Source organism: Folsomia candida, unplaced genomic scaffold, assembly GCF_002217175.1.
Source record: "Folsomia candida strain VU population unplaced genomic scaffold, ASM221717v1 Fcan01_Sc001, whole genome shotgun sequence".
Lineage (NCBI taxonomy): Eukaryota > Metazoa > Arthropoda > Collembola > Entomobryomorpha > Isotomidae > Folsomia > Folsomia candida.
In genome coordinates, this window is record NW_019091193.1 from 25,071,967 (window position 1) to 25,089,187 (window position 17,221).

At 43.2% G+C, this 17,221-nt stretch overlaps 4 protein-coding genes across 6 annotated transcripts; 1 reads left to right on the forward strand and 3 right to left on the reverse strand.

Annotated features, from left to right (window-relative positions):
* Window positions 1-34: 34 nt before the first annotated feature.
* On the forward strand, window positions 35-3,040 carry LOC110861512 (amyloid protein-binding protein 2). The gene is made up of 10 exons (XM_022110641.2): window positions 35-289; window positions 365-496; window positions 594-747; window positions 833-941; window positions 1,014-1,179; window positions 1,287-1,586; window positions 1,664-1,788; window positions 1,886-2,162; window positions 2,226-2,391; window positions 2,459-3,040. Exons 1-10 carry the CDS (start codon window positions 161-163, stop codon window positions 2,749-2,751), a joined length of 1,851 nt encoding a protein of 616 aa, XP_021966333.1. The 5' UTR covers window positions 35-160; the 3' UTR covers window positions 2,752-3,040.
* Window positions 3,041-3,045: 5 nt separating this feature from the next.
* Window positions 3,046-5,090, reverse strand: LOC110861522 (protein twisted gastrulation). 2 transcript variants are annotated; one of them, XM_022110661.2, is made up of 5 exons: window positions 4,946-5,090; window positions 4,126-4,413; window positions 3,813-4,019; window positions 3,500-3,707; window positions 3,046-3,413 (listed from the first exon to the last, which is right to left on the reverse strand). In XM_022110661.2, the coding sequence occupies exons 2-5, from the start codon at window positions 4,352-4,354 to the stop codon at window positions 3,293-3,295; spliced, it is 765 nt and encodes a 254-aa protein (XP_021966353.1). In that variant the 5' UTR covers window positions 4,355-4,413; window positions 4,946-5,090; the 3' UTR covers window positions 3,046-3,292. The 2 variants fall into 2 exon arrangements, with proteins under 2 accessions (XP_021966353.1, XP_035702556.1); XM_035846663.1 differs by lacking the exon at window positions 4,946-5,090 and adding an exon at window positions 4,490-4,849.
* A 1,174-nt stretch (window positions 5,091-6,264) lies between these two features.
* On the reverse strand, window positions 6,265-10,506 carry LOC110860178 (paraplegin). 2 transcript variants are annotated; one of them, XM_022109239.2, is made up of 17 exons: window positions 9,934-10,506; window positions 9,811-9,849; window positions 9,595-9,732; window positions 9,491-9,521; window positions 9,218-9,420; window positions 8,991-9,155; window positions 8,907-8,931; window positions 8,789-8,818; window positions 8,625-8,721; window positions 8,134-8,528; window positions 7,929-8,059; window positions 7,792-7,849; window positions 7,557-7,678; window positions 7,304-7,436; window positions 7,003-7,181; window positions 6,685-6,896; window positions 6,265-6,531 (listed from the first exon to the last, which is right to left on the reverse strand). In XM_022109239.2, the coding sequence occupies exons 1-17, from the start codon at window positions 10,390-10,392 to the stop codon at window positions 6,516-6,518; spliced, it is 2,433 nt and encodes an 810-aa protein (XP_021964931.1). In that variant the 5' UTR covers window positions 10,393-10,506; the 3' UTR covers window positions 6,265-6,515. The 2 variants fall into 2 exon arrangements, with proteins under 2 accessions (XP_021964931.1, XP_021964935.1); XM_022109243.2 differs by having other exon boundaries at window positions 6,670-6,896.
* A 136-nt stretch (window positions 10,507-10,642) lies between these two features.
* Window positions 10,643-13,800, reverse strand: LOC110845222 (probable 4-coumarate--CoA ligase 1). Its single transcript, XM_035855609.1, has 11 exons — window positions 12,855-13,800; window positions 12,527-12,784; window positions 12,217-12,464; window positions 12,030-12,139; window positions 11,875-11,939; window positions 11,768-11,794; window positions 11,648-11,689; window positions 11,461-11,561; window positions 11,371-11,379; window positions 11,031-11,253; window positions 10,643-10,954 (listed from the first exon to the last, which is right to left on the reverse strand). The coding sequence occupies exons 1-11, from the start codon at window positions 12,958-12,960 to the stop codon at window positions 10,734-10,736; spliced, it is 1,410 nt and encodes a 469-aa protein (XP_035711502.1). The 5' UTR covers window positions 12,961-13,800; the 3' UTR covers window positions 10,643-10,733.
* Between the last annotated feature and the right edge of the window lie 3,421 nt (window positions 13,801-17,221).

Genomic DNA, 17,221 nt, shown 5'->3' on the forward strand with positions numbered 1-17,221 from the left:
CAAGTAAGTATACATTGATTGCCTGCTAGGTTATTGTTTTGCGTGCTGTTTTGCTACTCTTTTGCTTTGGTTTGAATTCTGCTTTCCCATCCCAGCTGAGACTGCAGAGTGAGTCCTCGTCCTGCCTGTAACAACCGGACTGACTTTCACCGCCGCTATTATGGGCCCTTCTCCTCCCACACTGGTTAAACTCGCATTGGGAGCGGTTGGACGTAATTTGACCATATTTTCACCCCATCTCCTCGCAGCCTCACTCCCAGTCACATCTCTCGTCGACATTCTTCATCACGTAAATCAACCCAACCGCACCCATATTCGTCCAACTCCAGCGGATCATATTAACACTTGACCCTTGATTTCTTAGGTGGCCACTGGCGACTGTGCGGCTAATGGCGGAGTGGTGGACACGGAATATCTCTGCACCTATGTGGTGACCCTCTTCCCCTTACTCCTCCTCCCACTCCATAAAAGGGATCAGCTGCATCGTCTCATTCAGGTTTGAAATCAATTTGAACCTGCAACCCACAAGCGATACCTCACTATCACGAAATGTGGACGAAGTGTGGTCACATAGTTCAATTATTGTTTTGTAGGAGGTGAGTGAGAAGGAGTTGAGCAGGGAGGAGGACGAGGGCAGAAGTGGTGATGTTGTTGTTGATGGTCACTCGCGACATCGCCTACCACGACGACTTGCTACTGCTTTCACCAACTCGTCGTCGTCAAACACTAAGGAGGGATTGCGACTAGGTAGTTTCATCTATAAACCCTTTTCGAGTCTTCAGTGAAGACTCTTCACTTGTGTCGTCACTCATCGACATTTTTATCTGCGTAGGTGGTTTCCTTTTGGACGCTGGATGGTATTCGGAAACAGCAATAGTCATGAGACACGTGTTGGAGCACATGAACACAAATCTCGAACAACGACTGACTGCCTTGGAAAAGTGAGTGTGACAATCTTGACTAGTTGGCAGTATTTATTGTAAATAATTGTGCTTTCTCTTCCTCATGCTCAGACTCCTTCTCGCCGAATCGTATCATAATCTGGTGGGTGATGCTGGAACAACTTATTCCAAGTTAGTTGCCCTTATCACAGAGTCGAAGGACGCGGAGAGCTTAACTCGCATCAGAGTCTATAATGCATTTTCCATCTATCACTATTCAGAAAACAGATATGACAAGGCAAGCTATAACCGATAGTAGTTTTAACCAATAGTAAAATATGTTTATTATTCCAAAATATTATATTTTGGTTCATTCCATTAATCCACATAATATATATTTATCAGGCATTGCGATGGAGTATATCAGCAATGAATGGGCTCAAGCAGACGTACTGCCCCTCCCTTGCTGAATCGTCTTCATCACCGGCCAGTGCGATGACCGTTATTGACGTTCTCCGCCAAGCTGCCATATGCTGTTCTGTGAAGCGTGAACTAGTCAAGGCTAAGCTCCTCATCACCAAAGTCCTCGTCCTAGCACGATCTGTGTTTGGAACGAGGAGCATCAGATATGCAGATGCTCTCATGGACTATGGCTTTTATCTCATAAGCAGCGACAACGTACGACAGGGTGTGGACGTTTATACCGTGAGTTGATAGATAGACAGATGGGATGAGGTGTATGTGTAGTACGTATTTTATGTATTTCATAAATTGCTTTACAGGAGGCTGTAGCTATTCGGCAAGAGGCTTTTGGAACTTACAACATTAATACTGTCCTTGCACTCACAGAGCTAGCTTATTCTCTCTACGTTCAAGAGTATAATACTGGAAAATTTGGGACTGCTAGGTCAGTCTTTCTTCAGTACCACTGAAGGATTAGTAGAATTTCGTCAGAAAAAAATAGTTGCGTGTCTTTCTTACACTAATACAAAATTGCTTTACAGATGTTACGCTGAACAAGCAATGACAGTGGCGAGTCGTCTATTGCCATCCAAACACCTCCTCCAAGCCTCCTCTTCGCGTGTGCTGGCACTTATTCTAGAGGAAATCGCGATTGATAATGCAGGATCGCCCTCCGAGGAGAAATTGTTAGTGGAGGCGGAAACCCTTCACATGACTTGCCTCCAACTAACCCTCTCCGTGTTTGGGGAAATGAACGTCCAATCGGCAAAACATTATGGAAATTTGGGGAGACTGTATCAAACAATGAAGAAGTATCAGGTATAGAAGCACAACAGATTCTGAAATCAATTGAACAAACTAATTTTGGAATGAGATACATAGGAAGCAGAGGTGATGCACCTCAAGGCCATTTCCATCAAGGAGCGACTCTTGGGTGAATGGGACTACGAGGTGGCATTGTCTGTGGGCCATCTTGCTTCGCTATACAATTACGACCTCGGTTTATTCCACAAAGCGGAACATCTTCACCTCCGATCAATTGCGATTGGTAATTGTTTAACGGTTAATTAACTGCATGTATGTCCACAAGATAATTCTGTACGATAAATAATCAGGCGAAAGGCTGTTTGGCGAAGCGTACTCGGGACTAGAGTATGACTACCGAGGCCTTCTACAAGTTTACCTTATGACCGGAAGGGAAAGCAAGTATACCGAGTATTCACGCATTCTCGCGAATTGGAAACTCCTTCAGGATATAAAATCCGCAGCCGTTGACACGAAACCAAGCAGTGGTCAACTGGAGTCCTATGAACCCCTCGAGTCCACCCTTAACCAATTCCATCAACTGAGCTGGTGTCGCTGGAAAGATAATGACCCTGACGCTGACGAGGAGGAGACGACGCCATAAATAAATAATTATGATCATAACTGAGAGACAGATCTGAGGCTGAGATTAGAGTCATGAATTTGCATTCCTTCCTCTCCAAATAGTTGTATGGTGCGATAAAACATCGAAATTGATAAAGGGTTCTCTCTGCGGGTGGTGTGGTGTACCCAGCAGTGTTGAACTTTATATTATGTAACTACTTATATTATTATTAATAAATATTATTATATTGATAAGTACATAAATTATGTCAAAATCAACACTAATCCCAAAAGTTAGTACGCAAATACATTGCTGACGGTGAAAGCAAGATTATTCCTATTTCGTATTTATTTATTGAATTCATTACATTGTATGTGCATACATCTGTATCCGTCCGTCATTTTTGATTTAAACATGTATGGCTAAAAATAGTTTTTGAAATTGTACATATAATTACATTATTATATTAAAATAGCTTCATTAGGCAAAAATATGGGGAGTTCATTCAGTCTTCCTCCCTCCTCCTCCTGTTTGCTGCATACTTTGGATTGAGAGAGCCATTGTAAAAATGTGTGGTCCTTCATGTGTTGGGAGTGTCCCTGTTGGAGGAGGTCTGCTCCGGTGAGTTGTTGTTGCTGCTCACCTCGTCAATTTCTTCCACGTCGTCCTCTAAATCGTCGCCCAAGGTGCAAGAGCTGCATCTGCACAAGTCATAGTTTTACCATAAGACCTCACACAGTCACACCCCATGATTTTATCAAGTACATATTTTCTATATTAATAATACCTGCTCTCATCAATCCCGTAGTGTAAGCAAGTGCGTCCAATACACTGGCAACAACCGTCATGAAACCATCGGAAGAAGGATGCGCCCATAGAATGGCACGAGTTGCGACACTTGTTCAGTGGCATGCACTGCGACATGTAGGCTACTGTACAGTTCACTGTGATCACCTCCTTGGATGGGTCCACGAGAATCTTCCCACCTGCCAAGGCTGCAACCACATAATAAAATAGTCATCTGGGCATTGTATATGCATATTATATGTATCTGTATTATCTATAATTAGATATGTGCATATTTAAATACTATCACTCACACACAACGTCTTTGTTTGGGGGCGTGTCCACCTTTGGCTGGAACCAGGACTGATCAATGTCGATTGGATAGGTGAAGGTAGCCCAGCGACCTTGCAGGTCCTTCTCCTCTGTCAGAATGTTGAACAGGTCCGGCATGGGCTCCTTGAGGTCACCAACTTGCGAGTGCATCGTTACACTGGTCGTCAGGTTGGGTTTAGGACACAACTCTGCAAATTTGGACGAATTTGGTTATATAGGCATGCATATTAGATAATATTAATCGTGTACTTTTAGTTGCGGTATAAATACATAGTTTTTGGTGTGTGGCCTTACCCAGACAAGAGCAGCACTCATCGTAGAGGTAGGTGAGACAGTCGAAGCACTCTCTGCAGCAGGTGCAGTTCGTAAGAGTGCACTTGCAAGCTTGGGTCAGAGTGCATTTCGACACGATGGAGGCACACACAGCCTCGTTGCAGCCCCACACCCCCACCACCAAGTAGATCGACGCCACAGCAGTCAAGGCTATCACTCCTCCCATGTACACTGCCCGTGACTCCTTCATTCTCTTTGCATAGCAGTCAGTCACTCCTATTCAATGAACGATGATGATGATGAGTCGAACTGCAAGTTGCACATCCAGAAAAAATCAGATCGTGCAGAATATTATTGTCATTAGGCACGAGAAGCCAGTAAATACCAGGGCGAGTTGTACGCCAAAGTTGAGAAATCACTTATTGCTGAATCTTGTATGTATTACATACATGCACCTGTGCTGCTGACTCTTTGGAAAGAATGCGTGATTACTACTGGATTTTCTAAGCCAAAGGACTGGACTCTCCACCAGCCACCTTGGCACTGTCAACTGCGGAATGCCCTCAAGGGTCTCCACCACCACCACCCAGGAGAGCTTGTGAAAAGAATGAATTGAGGAAAAGTCGCTTAGAGTATACAAAAGCTATAAGTGTTTTATGATCCGAAAGTAAGAACCCCACCACCAATGAGCAGGTTAAACAGTACTCTATCAGGTGCATGTGTGTGGCCAACAAAAAAGGTTCACAACAACTCCCTGGTTCTCCTCTGGTGAGGGCTTAATCTCGGAAAGAGGCACAGTGACAGGTAGAGAAAGAGCAAGTGACCTCAAGGGATGACCAACCTGTGTATATGTTCGTATGCACTGCGGGTATAGTCCTTTGCAGTCTCTGGTTGGAATGCCTGAGAAACAAAATGATGGGATCTTTCGTGGAATTGAACTGGGCAAGATGTGTGTATCACTAAATGTGAGTGATGTGAGACGCCACATAATAGCACGAAGGAGAGATATGTCTTCGTGCTTGGTAATTATGTGCATCTTGTATTTAGTCGTGGAATCCTAGTAAACTCGAGAAGATGAAGAATATGCGATGCGATGACACCACTCCTTACTTTTGCGAAACTAGTAATTCGCTGCTTTATTCATCCATCTACAAATCCATAGGTCGCTTATTATTATTATTTGCTCGTCGCATTAATTTCGTGATCTGGGTGCAGGGTGGTCGAAAGCTCAGTCAGTCGCGGTTCTGAGAGGAGGAGGGAGCGACGAGTTGGCTGAAAGCGTCCACCCACCCCGTGTGTGCTATGATAATGACGAGACGACGTGGGCCACTCCTTCCTTCTCATGAATGAATTAATCTTAAGGTGTGGGTGAGTGTAATCATAAGTGGTACTACACATTTACATTGTGCTGTACGTGTGTGCACCACGTAAGTATTGGTCGTTTATTAGATGATCATAATAAACACCTGCATGCATGTGTCCGTCCAGGATGGTGCGGATGACGCCGCTGCTAATTAGCATCACAAGGCAAAGAAAAATTAGTAGCAAGAATAACTAAACACTTGATGAAAACAAAGGAAAATTAGAGGAGTGCCGGCAAGAGTAATATACATACTAAATGTCTATTAATGCGATTCCCAGTGACCCTACAGGCCAAACTATTTTAACTAGGTCATATTTAGACCCATACAATTAGTGGGCGAAGACCAGGAAACTTGTGGAATTCGAATTTGATTTTTACGTTCGTGTCCAAATATATTTATATCAAACCAGTATTTCAGATTTGCCTGGAAGATAGTTCATTGTTTCGTTGGAAGGTCAAGGCTGGCTGCAATTTGGATTGTCGTGAAACGAACTAACAAGAGTACTCTGCCCTGTAATTATCCGCGTTCTCTCTCTGCGGCATCCGAATGTTCATCTTCATAATAATCAACTATCTTAGTTTACTTCTTCGTTCGTGCATACGTCTAGCTGACGTTACATTCCAATCATACGCCTCTCCAATCATCATCTCCCCTCGTTGTCTTCTTCTCCTCCCTTCATTTTTCGCTTTCTGTTTGTCTTTTGAGACAGAGTAGCATCCTCATGGCATATGACATTCCTCGACACGTAATGACAAGACAACAATGCAATGATACATGACAACGTACTTGTACACTCTCCACTTCAGACCCTTTTATGACTTAATGGATTTTATTTCATGGCTCACTTGATCAACAACGAAAACAACAGCTCACAAGACCCACTCTATTTTAGTCTACACTTATCACTAGCACTATTTTGTAGACTAGTTGGCTGCTGGCAACAATACAATACATAAAATAGAAATGAAGTGATCACTGTTGAACAACAATAAGAGTTCATTATCATGAGGCACTCTTTGTCTTCTTACTCCTCTTCAGCACCATACATCACCCAGCAGAGTGCCTATAAGAAAGAGAGAGAGGGGAACATGCAACACCAGTACTACCAATAGTTCGATAATGATAAAGCTATGGACTAGTATAACAGTAATAATAGTCACACGATAAGATTAAAAGTACTCTAGTAATTGTTTCTTTTTACATATAGTAAACCTACGCTGCCTGTTTCGTCTCTTCCGAGGCTGATGGTGGTGACGAGGGAGGTTCCTCACTGGTCGGAGTACTGGACGGAACGCCGCTCGCCTCATTTACCGCCACTTCGAACTCTTCAGGACCGATGAGCTTCTTGTCGCCAAATGGTGGTGGTCCAATCAAGCCCTCAATGTCACTGTAGTTTAGGGTTTCCTTTGCCAGAAGCGCGAGGGCGAGCTGCAGAGACATGGAGATACAGAAACCATAATTACTACAAGATTCTTCGTTTCAAATGGTTCAAGTGACGATTGTTTAAGAAAAATGGAAATTAAAATGATTTCACCTTTTCTAACTTTTCGCGATGTTCTAAAATCACCTCTTCAGTCTTTTTGTAAGCTTGAAATACGAGTCGTCTTGCTTCCTCGTCCATTACGTGGGCCAAATTTTTACTGAAAGGTTTTTTGGACCCGTACCCCGTTTGCTCATCCCCAAAGGAAACAAGGCCAACACGCTCATTCATTCCTGTCAATCAATGGACAAATTACCGTTTATTTAATAGTTGGTTAAACTGGTAAAATATGTATTATTGACACTTGAGAGACACTACATACAAGGCATAGCTCATGATTAATTTAATTACATACCGTACTGGCGGATTTGGGCGTAGGCAATTTTAGTAACTTTCTCCAGATCGTTCTTTGCCCCAGTAGTGACGCGATTGAATGTTATGGACTCGGCGACCCGTCCTCCCAAAATCATGCACATTTTCTCAAACAACTAATGAAGACCACAACATTTGTAAATTATACCTCGAACAGGCAGCATATCATTTGTAGTGCCCATGGTTCGTAATATATAGTAAATATATAGAAAATATATAGAAAATATGTAACTAACCTCGTCCTTATTGAATAGCTTCTGATCTTGTGGCATATAAGAGGCAAATCCAAGCACTTGATTGGTTCGAGGGACGATGGTAACTTTAAGCAAGGCATCTGTAGACTTTAGCATCCAGCCCACTAACGCGTATAAAAAGATATGGTTTACATATTATGCATTCGACCTGCCACCACTACCATTAATTTTAAAAAGTCGCTTTTATTGTTAAATTTAAATTAATCAATTTTACTACCTAACGCATGTCCACACTCATGGTAGGCAATCACTTCACGCTCTTCTGGTGACATGACCTGCACATTACATTGAAAACCAAAAATTAACAGATTATGAACGTATTGCATCCAATCCAACTAAATATGTCTAGCAAACCTGAGTACGTTTCTCTGTTCCTCCAACGACGCGCTCCACTGCGTATTCTAAATCCGAGCCCTTGACCAACTTTTGCTTGTGACGAGCGGCAAATAGAGCAGCTTCATTGCATACGTTCGCAATGTCCGCCCCTAAGACACGGTAAATAACGAATTTAACAAGAAACCGGTACACGTCCACCAAAGATTGTAAATTTTCAAAATACCACTAAAGCCAGGAGTGAGCTGAGCCATTCGTCGGGAGTACTTATTTGCTGGAGACTCCAGTTTAATTCCCTTCAAATGTTGCTCGAAAATTTCTTTCCGTTCTTCTAAAGTGGGCAAATCTATTAGAATATGACGATCGAATCGACCTGGCCGCAACAACGCCCTGTCGAGTACATCCGCTCTATTTGTTGAGCCCAGTACGAAGACCCCTTCCTTTGTGGCCATCCCATCCATCTCCACCAAGAGTTGATTAAGCGTCTGTTCTCCTTCACCGGCGGCACCATCCGTGGATCCACCCGCGCTTCCCGCACCGCTCCGTTTCCTCCCTATAGCGTCAATCTCGTCAATGTAGATGATGCAAGGAGCTCGTTTTTTGGCCTCTTTGAATAAATCTCTGCAAAGACGTACACAATTAAGGGCACATGGATTAATAAAGAATGACGAGATACTTAGATGAGATACATAATGAAATGGAGGATTTATTAAATACCTGACTCTTGCTGCACCAAGGCCACCAATCATTTCTATGAATTCGCTCCCATTCATAGATAAAAAGGGGACGTTGGCTTCCGTAGCCACAGCTTTGGCTGTTGGACAAAGGAATATATTTTTGTATGACCTTTCACCAACATATTTTACAAAATGATTTTTTACCTAACATCGTCTTTCCACAGCCAGGTGGACCTGTGCAAAATCAATTTATTTTATTATCAGTCTGGACTGCATGCTGGGTATTGTAATGTTATCCTTTCTGTGGGATCGGGATGCTTACCTAGAAGAAGAGCACCGTGAGGAACCTATATAGCAAAGTTATTATAACTTAATAGTCAAAATCAGATAAAAGTATGACAGTCACCTTTGCCCCTAAACTTTTGTAGAATGCTGGTTTCTTGAGATAGTCAACGAATTCCATAATTTCCGTTTTAGCCTCGTTCAATCCAGCCACATCCGCAAACTTTACTCCTTTTCCTGACCTACTCAACGAGTCCACTAGCGTGAACCGAGCTTTACTCATTTGCATCTGAAGGACATTACATAGTTCAGAGAGGGGTCAGTTTGAAATGGAATGACGTAGTTGCTTACAAAGGAGTCCATGCTGATGGGACTCTTGAACGTTTTTGAGCGTGTGATGATAGCGAGAAGCAGTCCAACGATGAGAATCGAAGCCAGAAGCTTCCCAGCAGTGTCGGACGTTCTCTCATAAACCACAGGGACGCGTCGCTCCTGACCAATTCCTAAACGCTCCTCCGCTTCACGTAATTTCGCCTCAAACTTGCTCATGTCGACTAAAAATTGTATTTAATTTATAAGAACCTTAGCTCATGTATTTTATGTTTCTAACATCTAGGTTCTTACCAATGTTCATGTGATACGTTTTGTGTTCCACCTGAAGAATGAGAAATTATAAGTCCATAATATTTGAGTAATATTTATGTTTAATTGAATTGTAGTAACCGCACCCTGCGTCCTTTCACCACAGCTCCATCATAGAGCATGATGGTGACAATGTTCATGTCTGGTCGGATGATAATTTCCTCAACCTCGCCTTTGGCTAACATGTGATGTAGAAATTCATTCCAGGAAACATATCTAACAATCTATAGCGGATAAAATCCATCACAATAGGAATAGGACAACGATATAAACATAGATAAAATGCACATGACATTTCTTACTTCTGGTTGGTTTGTACTGGGGAAAATGAGGGAAATTACCTGCAACATCCCATTAAAACATTAATCCGTTAGGAACCTCAAAAATTCTCCTGTTTATGTATTTATCAATTCGAAGCAACTCACAGCAATGAAGAAGTAGGCGGTGAGCATCCACAGGAATGCCTTGAACAAAAGAGATGAGAGTTTGTCCTCCCCGTCGTTCTTGTTCCCGTTCCCCCCACTGCTGCTGCCATCCCCATCCTGGCCTGTCGACTCCTTCCCCTCGTGCTTCTGAGGGGGTCGTGGTGCGGATGAGTAGAAAATGGGAGGAATCTTGAGATTCGTCCCTTCAACCTGACTAACTAGACCCAAGCTGTTCAGCAGATGTCGAGCTTCTCGGATGATGACTTTCTCAAGACCCACAAAAGTGTCACAAAGGTCAAGACGACGTATCAACGGCAACCTAGCAGAACAACTTTGCAATGTTCTACTGCCGTGAGGATTGTTAACCTTCAGTCGCCGGAGGAGTGGAAGGAGACGACTAGGACCCCCTCGCCCCCAGATCACACCACCCACGCCCCGACTAAGCTTAGACAGGGACATTTCCACTTTTTCACTTTTACACTCTCGACCCCCACTTTAACATTTCTTTATTCGCAATCTCGTAAAGTTTCGTCAGAATTTGTGTCCGTGTTTATTTTTGTGCAATAGTTTTGAATGCAATCTGCTGCCTCGCTCCAATGTCTACTGGGGACTATTCAGATTTTCAAGCTCATACAATAACCACTTTCATGCACTTTTTCAGGCAATGTAATTGCAATTGTAATTTTTCAGGAAATGCATGTAACTAAAATAATTGGAATTATCAAGGTTTTTGTATTTGAGAGTCAGTAATCAGTCACATGTTGTCATCAGACTGAGAAATTTGGATATTTTAATAGCTATTAATGTTTGGCCATGTAGTCCTTCTTAAGTTCACGTCTCAAAATCTTCCCGGTGGCAGACTTAGGAATGGCCTTGATAAACTCGACACCCCCCTTCAACTTCTTGTGACAGGAAACTTTGTCCTCGATAAACTTATGGATTTCCTCTGCAGATGGATTCGAAGAGGGCTTCAGTACAATGTAAGCACGCGGAAATTCTCCAGCTCTCTCATCAGGAACACCTACATATGCGTTTTGACGAATGATTTAGAATATGTGTACATCCATATACAGTACGAAACGTAGTAAAAATTGTACCAATCACAGCTACGTCGGCCACGGCAGGATGTTTCCTCAGCAAATCTTCCAACTCACTGGGGGCCACTTGATATCCACTAACTTTGATCAGCTCCTTCAGTCGGTCGACGATGAAAAAGTACTTGTCCTCGTCGTACAAGCCGATGTCCCCCGTGTGCAGCCACCCGTCCGAGTCTATAGTTTCCTTTGTTGCCTTCTCGTTTTCAAAGTATCCCTTCATCACCTATGCGTACAAAACTGTGTTCACTTGGCTTTAGATGGCATATAATAAAATACTAAGATGAAGATCACATATCGTGTGTGTAAGAACAAGTGCCCCACACAATTATTAGTTCCATACTTGTGGGCCCTGTACAGAAAGGAAGCAAAAATGGTAAACTATGTCGGCCCGATGAAAATTTAATGTCGAATTACTTTTCTGAACATTTACCTTGACGCATATTTCCCCCCTTTCGCCTGGTCCCATTGGTTCGCCTGTTTCAATACTGACAATCTTACAATGCGTGCCAGGAATTACAATTCCTGTCGATCCTGCATGAAAGGGTATTCACAAAAATATAGGTACTTCCCCATAGACGGAATGTTTATAAGTGGAGTTAGTCAGTTATAGTTAATACCAATCTTGCCATTAATTGGAGTAACAGGAGTCAAATGTGACACTGCGTCATAATAATAATTGTTATGTTTTGCTATCACGGTATGCAAACTATGACTCTTATTTACACATGCATATTTACCTGGAGCTAGCTCCGTCATGCCATACCCTAAGAAGATATACTAATTTCTTTCAAAACACGGGAAAAGAAAGTGTGTGGAATTTGATTTGAACAAATAAGGCGAATACCTTCTTGAAATATGATGCGCTTCTCAATTTTTTCTAGAAGACGAGTCGTAACGACTGGCCCCACCCTATTCACAAATCATCAAAAACATTCCAACACGCATAGTATTCATCAAGTAAACACTTAAAATAGTTGGTAAGAAGGAAAATTTGCATACGGCGCTGCTGCAGCCATAATTCCAGTCACTGATTCAAATTCTTTGGCTGAGACATCAGGCTGTGACACTAAAAATGTCATGAGTGGGGGTACGAGGAAGAGATATGTCGGCTGAAATAGCAAACCCCCGGAATTCAAGAGACGCAATAAAAACATATTTAAACTAGTAATGAAAATAAATGTAGAACCTTGTGTCGTCGGAGAGTGTCGATAAATACATTTGGTTCGAATTTGACCATGGTCATTGTGCAATGCCCCTGATACAACGTGAGACCCAGAAGCATGGCGAATCCATAAATGTGGAAGAAGGGAAGAATACCGATAAGTCGTCCTTGGCCGTTGCCTCCTTCCTGGGTGCCCAAGTAGCCAGGTTGCGTAAACTGGTAGAGGTTCGTGGAAACGCTGAAATGGGTAAGCATGACTCCCTTCGGGGGACCTAGTAATTTGCATTATGAGCAATATGTGACAAAGCTATGTATTTGCTACACGCTAATTTACCTGTAGTGCCCGAGGACCAAGGGAGGAGCGCAGTCTGCGTCCGCGTGTCAATGTCCTTCCGTTGGATGAGCTGCACCCCCTCGGAGCTCACCTTGATCATTTCGGAGTAGGTGTGACACCCCTCTTGGGCTTCTCCCACGACGACCACTGACTTGAGAAAGGGGTTCTTCCTCCGCGCTTCCTTCACCAGTGGGAGCAACTGCGGGATTGTCACGATCAACTTTGCCCGGCATGTCGTCAATTGTGTCGCAATCTCGGCTGTAACAGTATTAAATGGATAAATACAGGTCTAATGCCTACCAGGAGGGTGAACACTAAATGCACGTACGAGCAATGTAGTTGGGGTTAAAGGGTGACACGGTAGCACCAACTTGTAAAATTCCCAAGAGGATTGCTGCGTATTCGGGTATATTTGGGAGGAGGATTGCAATCATGTCGTCGCGTTTTATGCCGTGCTGCTGTAAAGCTGCCGCAAAACTTCGACTGTGCTTGTACACCTCAAAGTGGGTCACCTTTCTCCCAGTATGAGCGCACTCCTAAGGTATGCATTCATTAATTATCATGGAGTATAGGATTTCTGCAATGCAATGTAAATAGATTTCATACGAATGCAGTCGCGTTTTCCCATTTGTGTAAATTAGAAAATAGGAATTCGGGGATGGTTTGGTCAATAGTTTTGTCCAATTTGTGGGCTGAGGAAATGATGCCAAATTGGTCTCCTCCCGAGGTCTTGCCATGAGCAAAGAGTGGTGCGCTGTTGTGATAATACTTTAACCTTTTGTTTAACATGCACGCAAATTTTGCGTTCCTCAGCATATTACAAAAATAAAAAAGAATATTAAAGTAGCTGGACGGTTATTTTTCATGCACGTACACGATTCACATTTGTATTCGTTGAACAGGGCGATCTCTCGAACCATGAGCAAAAGTTACAGTAATTGTACATATGGCTACACATTTAATAATATTTATAATAATTACGATGATTCATGGTCAATCCATTGGTGGTAAAAAATATCAATTTATTTCCTTTTTTCTTAGATGAGGCCATAGTTACTATATCGAAAAAAATCATCTAAGTAAGCATTCACTACAGGTCTGAAAAGCTTAATTTTTTCAGATCTCCGTCGATTTCCAACCGATTTTGATGAAATTTTGCCCAGAGTTAATTATGGCTACATCGAGTAGAGCCCTGATTTGGCCGCCTGAAGCATCCAACGGTTTATGAGATATTCAATAGAAACCCAACCAATAGTGTGTTTTTTGGAGATTTGAAAAATTTAAGGCATGTATGAAAAAAGTACACGGATAAAAAGCTGATACATTTTTTCTATAAAAATACAAAATTAAAATTTTCCAAATCGGTTTAAAACTGAGAAAGTTTTGATGGTGGTGAAATGTGACCGCTCCCACCACCGCCCAAAGGTGAGTTGCTAAGGTCGGCCCAGCAACTTTTCAATTCAGAACACGATTGCTTGAAATTTAGTATCTAGGCTACGCTTGGGTCTCTTGAAAAATGATGCATGATGAAGTCTCTGAATTTCATCGTTGTTTGGGAAAAAGTTCTCGGAAATGTACCCAGTCGGATTTTTGGGACATTTTTGGGAGTTCATGGGACCTTTGACCTTACTTTTCAATACGAATAAAAACTAATAAATAAAAGAAACCCAAAAAAGAAAAGCTTAGATGAGGCTAAGAAGTGCGATTAAAAGTATTTAATAAATTTCTTCTCCAGTCAAGGATATAGAATTTTAATATTTCCAGCATCAGCGCCCCATTTCACTACCATATATGTACAAACAAATATGCATCAAATCTAAAAAATTATGAATGCTTGCAAATATACAGAAAGTTGATAAATATACAGGTCTGACCTAATAGAGTCGACTCTTAGTAATATGTATACATAAACATGTTGCTTATGTAATTTAGTCAGCTTAAATTGAAATGGGGCGCTGATGCCGGAAATATTAAAATTCTATATCCTTGACTGGAGAAGAAATTTATTAAATACTTTTAATCGCACTTCTTAGCCTCATCTAACTAATATTACACCATCACACTCATCTACATCTCTTCGAACTGGGTTGTCATCTTTTAATATGACAACCAAAAGTGTGAACTTGGTGCAAATTAACTTGCAACACTCAAAAAAGGGTACGACTTCTCTATGTCGTACCCTAGCAGAGTTGCAGACATACATATGCCTAATACAAGAACCGTACTGGTATAAAGGCAAAATACGTGGTCTGGGGGGTTGTGGCAACCTACATTATTTTTGTCGGGATGCCCACTCCAGCAGATCATGTATTATTACAAGTAGGGACATCAAAGTGTGGCCCTTGCTTGACTTATGCTGTAGAGATGTCACAGCCATCCGTACCCAGTGGGGGGGTATTGGAGAGGTAGTGATATCCTCAGCATACATGGATAGAAACTATGCATGCCCCCCAGAGGAGATGCGTCAGTTGGTCTCATACTGTGAGACCAATGGTCTACCTCTGGTGATAGGGAGTGATACCAACGCACACCACACCATGTGGGGTAGCACCAATATCAACAGCAGAGGTGCACAACTATTGGATTACATTGCACAGGTGGATCTGCACCCCATTAATAGGGGACACAGAGCCACCTTTGTTGTATCGAATAAGAAAGAAGTGTTAGATGTTACATTTGTATCCTCCCATTTGCTGGACCGGATAAAGGCCTGGTGGGTCGACGACAACGAAAGTTGCTCTGACCACAGGTATATTCGGACCAGCCTAAGCCTTGGTCCACCTGACCCTATCATCTATAGGGACAGGAAGAGAACAAGGTGGGACCTATACAAATCAGTATTAAAAGGACTAACGGAACTTGACCCTGCTAGGGCGTGCCCAATGTCATCTACGGAGGAGATTGAGGCGAGCGCTAGTAGGGTCAGTAACTTTATCCATAAATCATACGATGTGGCCTGCCCTGAAAAAGTACTCAAATCCAGGAGGAAGAGGGTACCTTGGTGGAGCCGTGAGCTGACTTCTCTTCGGAAGGAGGCTCGCAGGCTTTATCGGGTTGCCCGCTTCGGAGGAGAGGAGGCATGGGCGGAATACAAAGCTGCTTGTAACTACTACTCCTACGAAATGAGGAGGAGGAAAACTGCCTCGTGGAGAAGGTTTTGTGAGAGTGTCGAGGAGGCACCTGTTGCTGCCCGACTCTCGCGCATCCTTCGCAACGATGGCACAATCAAACTGGGATCACTGGACAAGGGTGATGGTGTTTACACCAGGACCCTTTCTGAGACCTATGAATTATTATTGGACCAGTCGTTCCCGAGGGACCCTCAACGGGTTCCATGGGAACCTGATCATAGTAAAGTAGATGATGAATCTATTAATCTGATGATTACATCTTCAAAAATCAGTAACATAATTGACTCGTTTGGCCCACTAAAAGCGGCTGGAAAGGATGGTATCTTTCCAGCCCTTTTACAGCATGGGTTAGCCGAGTTAATTCCGTATTTGGTTCCTCTCATGAGGGGGTGCCTGACCTTTGGTTATACACCTCTGAAGTGGAGAGAGTCCAGAGTGGTATTCTTACCAAAGCCAGGAAAGGAGAGTTACGAACGGGCGTCCGCTTGGAGGCCCATCTGCTTAACATCCTTCCTGCTCAAAACACTTGAGAAACTGGTAGATGGCTGGGTCCGCACGCCTGATCTTGTTGATAGGCTGCAGAGACACAGTCAGTATGCCTATATGAAGGGCGTTTCCACGGAGGCTGCCCTTCATCAGATCGTTAGCCTTGTTGAGGGGGCCCTTGACTCTGGCGAGTACTGTATTGCAGTGATGTTGGATGTTAAGGGCGCTTTTAATGAGGTTAGATCTGATACCATTATCCGTAGCCTTAGGAGGTTTGGCGTCAACGAAGTATGTGTTCGATATATTGAGCACATGCTTCGGACACGAACCACTTGGGTAACTGACTCTACTTACGAGATTGGGAGGGTGGTGGAGAGAGGGTGCCCTCAAGGGGGTGTCCTCTCACCGCTTCTCTGGGATCTGGTCGTAAGTGAAATTCTGGAAAAACTGCATCATCGGTTCCCTCAACTGTACTCACAGGGCTTTGCCGACGATCTCACAACAGTGCGACGGGGCATTGACCTCGGTACAGTGGGGAGTCATGTGCAGAGAGCAGTAAATCTTGTTAGTGATTGGTGCAAAGAGGTGAGCTTGTCAGTCAATGATAAGCTTGCCCTGGTACTATTCACTAAGAAATACAAATTCATTGCTCCTGTGATTAAGTTGGATGGTATTCCCATCCCTTATCAAAAACAGGTAAGATATCTTGGGGTCTTATTGGATCACAAGTTGAACTGGGGCCCACTGTGCAGGGCTAGGGCACTAAAAGGTATGCGTGCCCTGGCCCAGTGCAGGAGGGCCATTGGTAAAACTTGGGGTCTTTCCCCCAAAATTACAAATTGGATCTACAAATCCATAATTCGCCCGGCCATGGAATATGGGTCACTCTTGTGGGCTCCGGCCACAAAGGTGAAGTCCCACATGGCCCAGTTGCAAAGAGTACAGAGGTGTGCCATGCTTGGTACAACCGGTGTAATGTCTAGCACTCCTATTGCAGCCCTGGAGTGTCTACTGGGACTTGTCCCAGTGGACATCCGGGTTCAGCAAGTTGCACTACGAACGTACCATCGCCTCGCTC

What these genes read in the sequence shown, in the direction of transcription:
- LOC110861522 (XM_022110661.2), bottom strand. Translation starts at nt 4,354, where the DNA reads ATGAAGGAGTCACGGGCAGTGTACATGGGAGGAGTGATAGCCTTGACT. An exon ending in TGAGTGCTGCTCTTGTCTGG is followed by an intron (nt 4,020 to 4,125) that starts GTAAGGCCACAC and finishes CCAAATTTGCAG; the next exon opens with AGTTGTGTCCTAAACCCAAC. An exon ending in TACGGGATTGATGAGAGCAG is followed by an intron (nt 3,414 to 3,499) that starts GTATTATTAATA and finishes TGACTTGTGCAG; the next exon opens with ATGCAGCTCTTGCACCTTGG.
- LOC110860178 (XM_022109239.2), bottom strand. Translation starts at nt 10,392, where the DNA reads ATGTCCCTGTCTAAGCTTAGTCGGGGCGTGGGTGGTGTGATCTGGGGG. An exon ending in CCATCAGCATGGACTCCTTT is followed by an intron (nt 9,156 to 9,217) that starts GTAAGCAACTAC and finishes AATGTCCTTCAG; the next exon opens with ATGCAAATGAGTAAAGCTCG. An exon ending in ACAAAAGTTTAGGGGCAAAG is followed by an intron (nt 8,932 to 8,990) that starts GTGACTGTCATA and finishes TTTGCTATATAG; the next exon opens with GTTCCTCACGGTGCTCTTCT.
- LOC110845222 (XM_035855609.1), bottom strand. Translation starts at nt 12,960, where the DNA reads ATGATTGCAATCCTCCTCCCAAATATACCCGAATACGCAGCAATCCTC. An exon ending in TAACCCCAACTACATTGCTC is followed by an intron (nt 12,785 to 12,854) that starts GTACGTGCATTT and finishes ATACTGTTACAG; the next exon opens with CCGAGATTGCGACACAATTG. An exon ending in CATGACGGAGCTAGCTCCAG is followed by an intron (nt 11,690 to 11,767) that starts GTAAATATGCAT and finishes ATTATGACGCAG; the next exon opens with TGTCACATTTGACTCCTGTT.
- LOC110861512 (XM_022110641.2), top strand. Translation starts at nt 161, where the DNA reads ATGGGCCCTTCTCCTCCCACACTGGTTAAACTCGCATTGGGAGCGGTT. An exon ending in AGGGTGTGGACGTTTATACC is followed by an intron (nt 1,587 to 1,663) that starts GTGAGTTGATAG and finishes ATTGCTTTACAG; the next exon opens with GAGGCTGTAGCTATTCGGCA. An exon ending in GGAAAATTTGGGACTGCTAG is followed by an intron (nt 1,789 to 1,885) that starts GTCAGTCTTTCT and finishes ATTGCTTTACAG; the next exon opens with ATGTTACGCTGAACAAGCAA.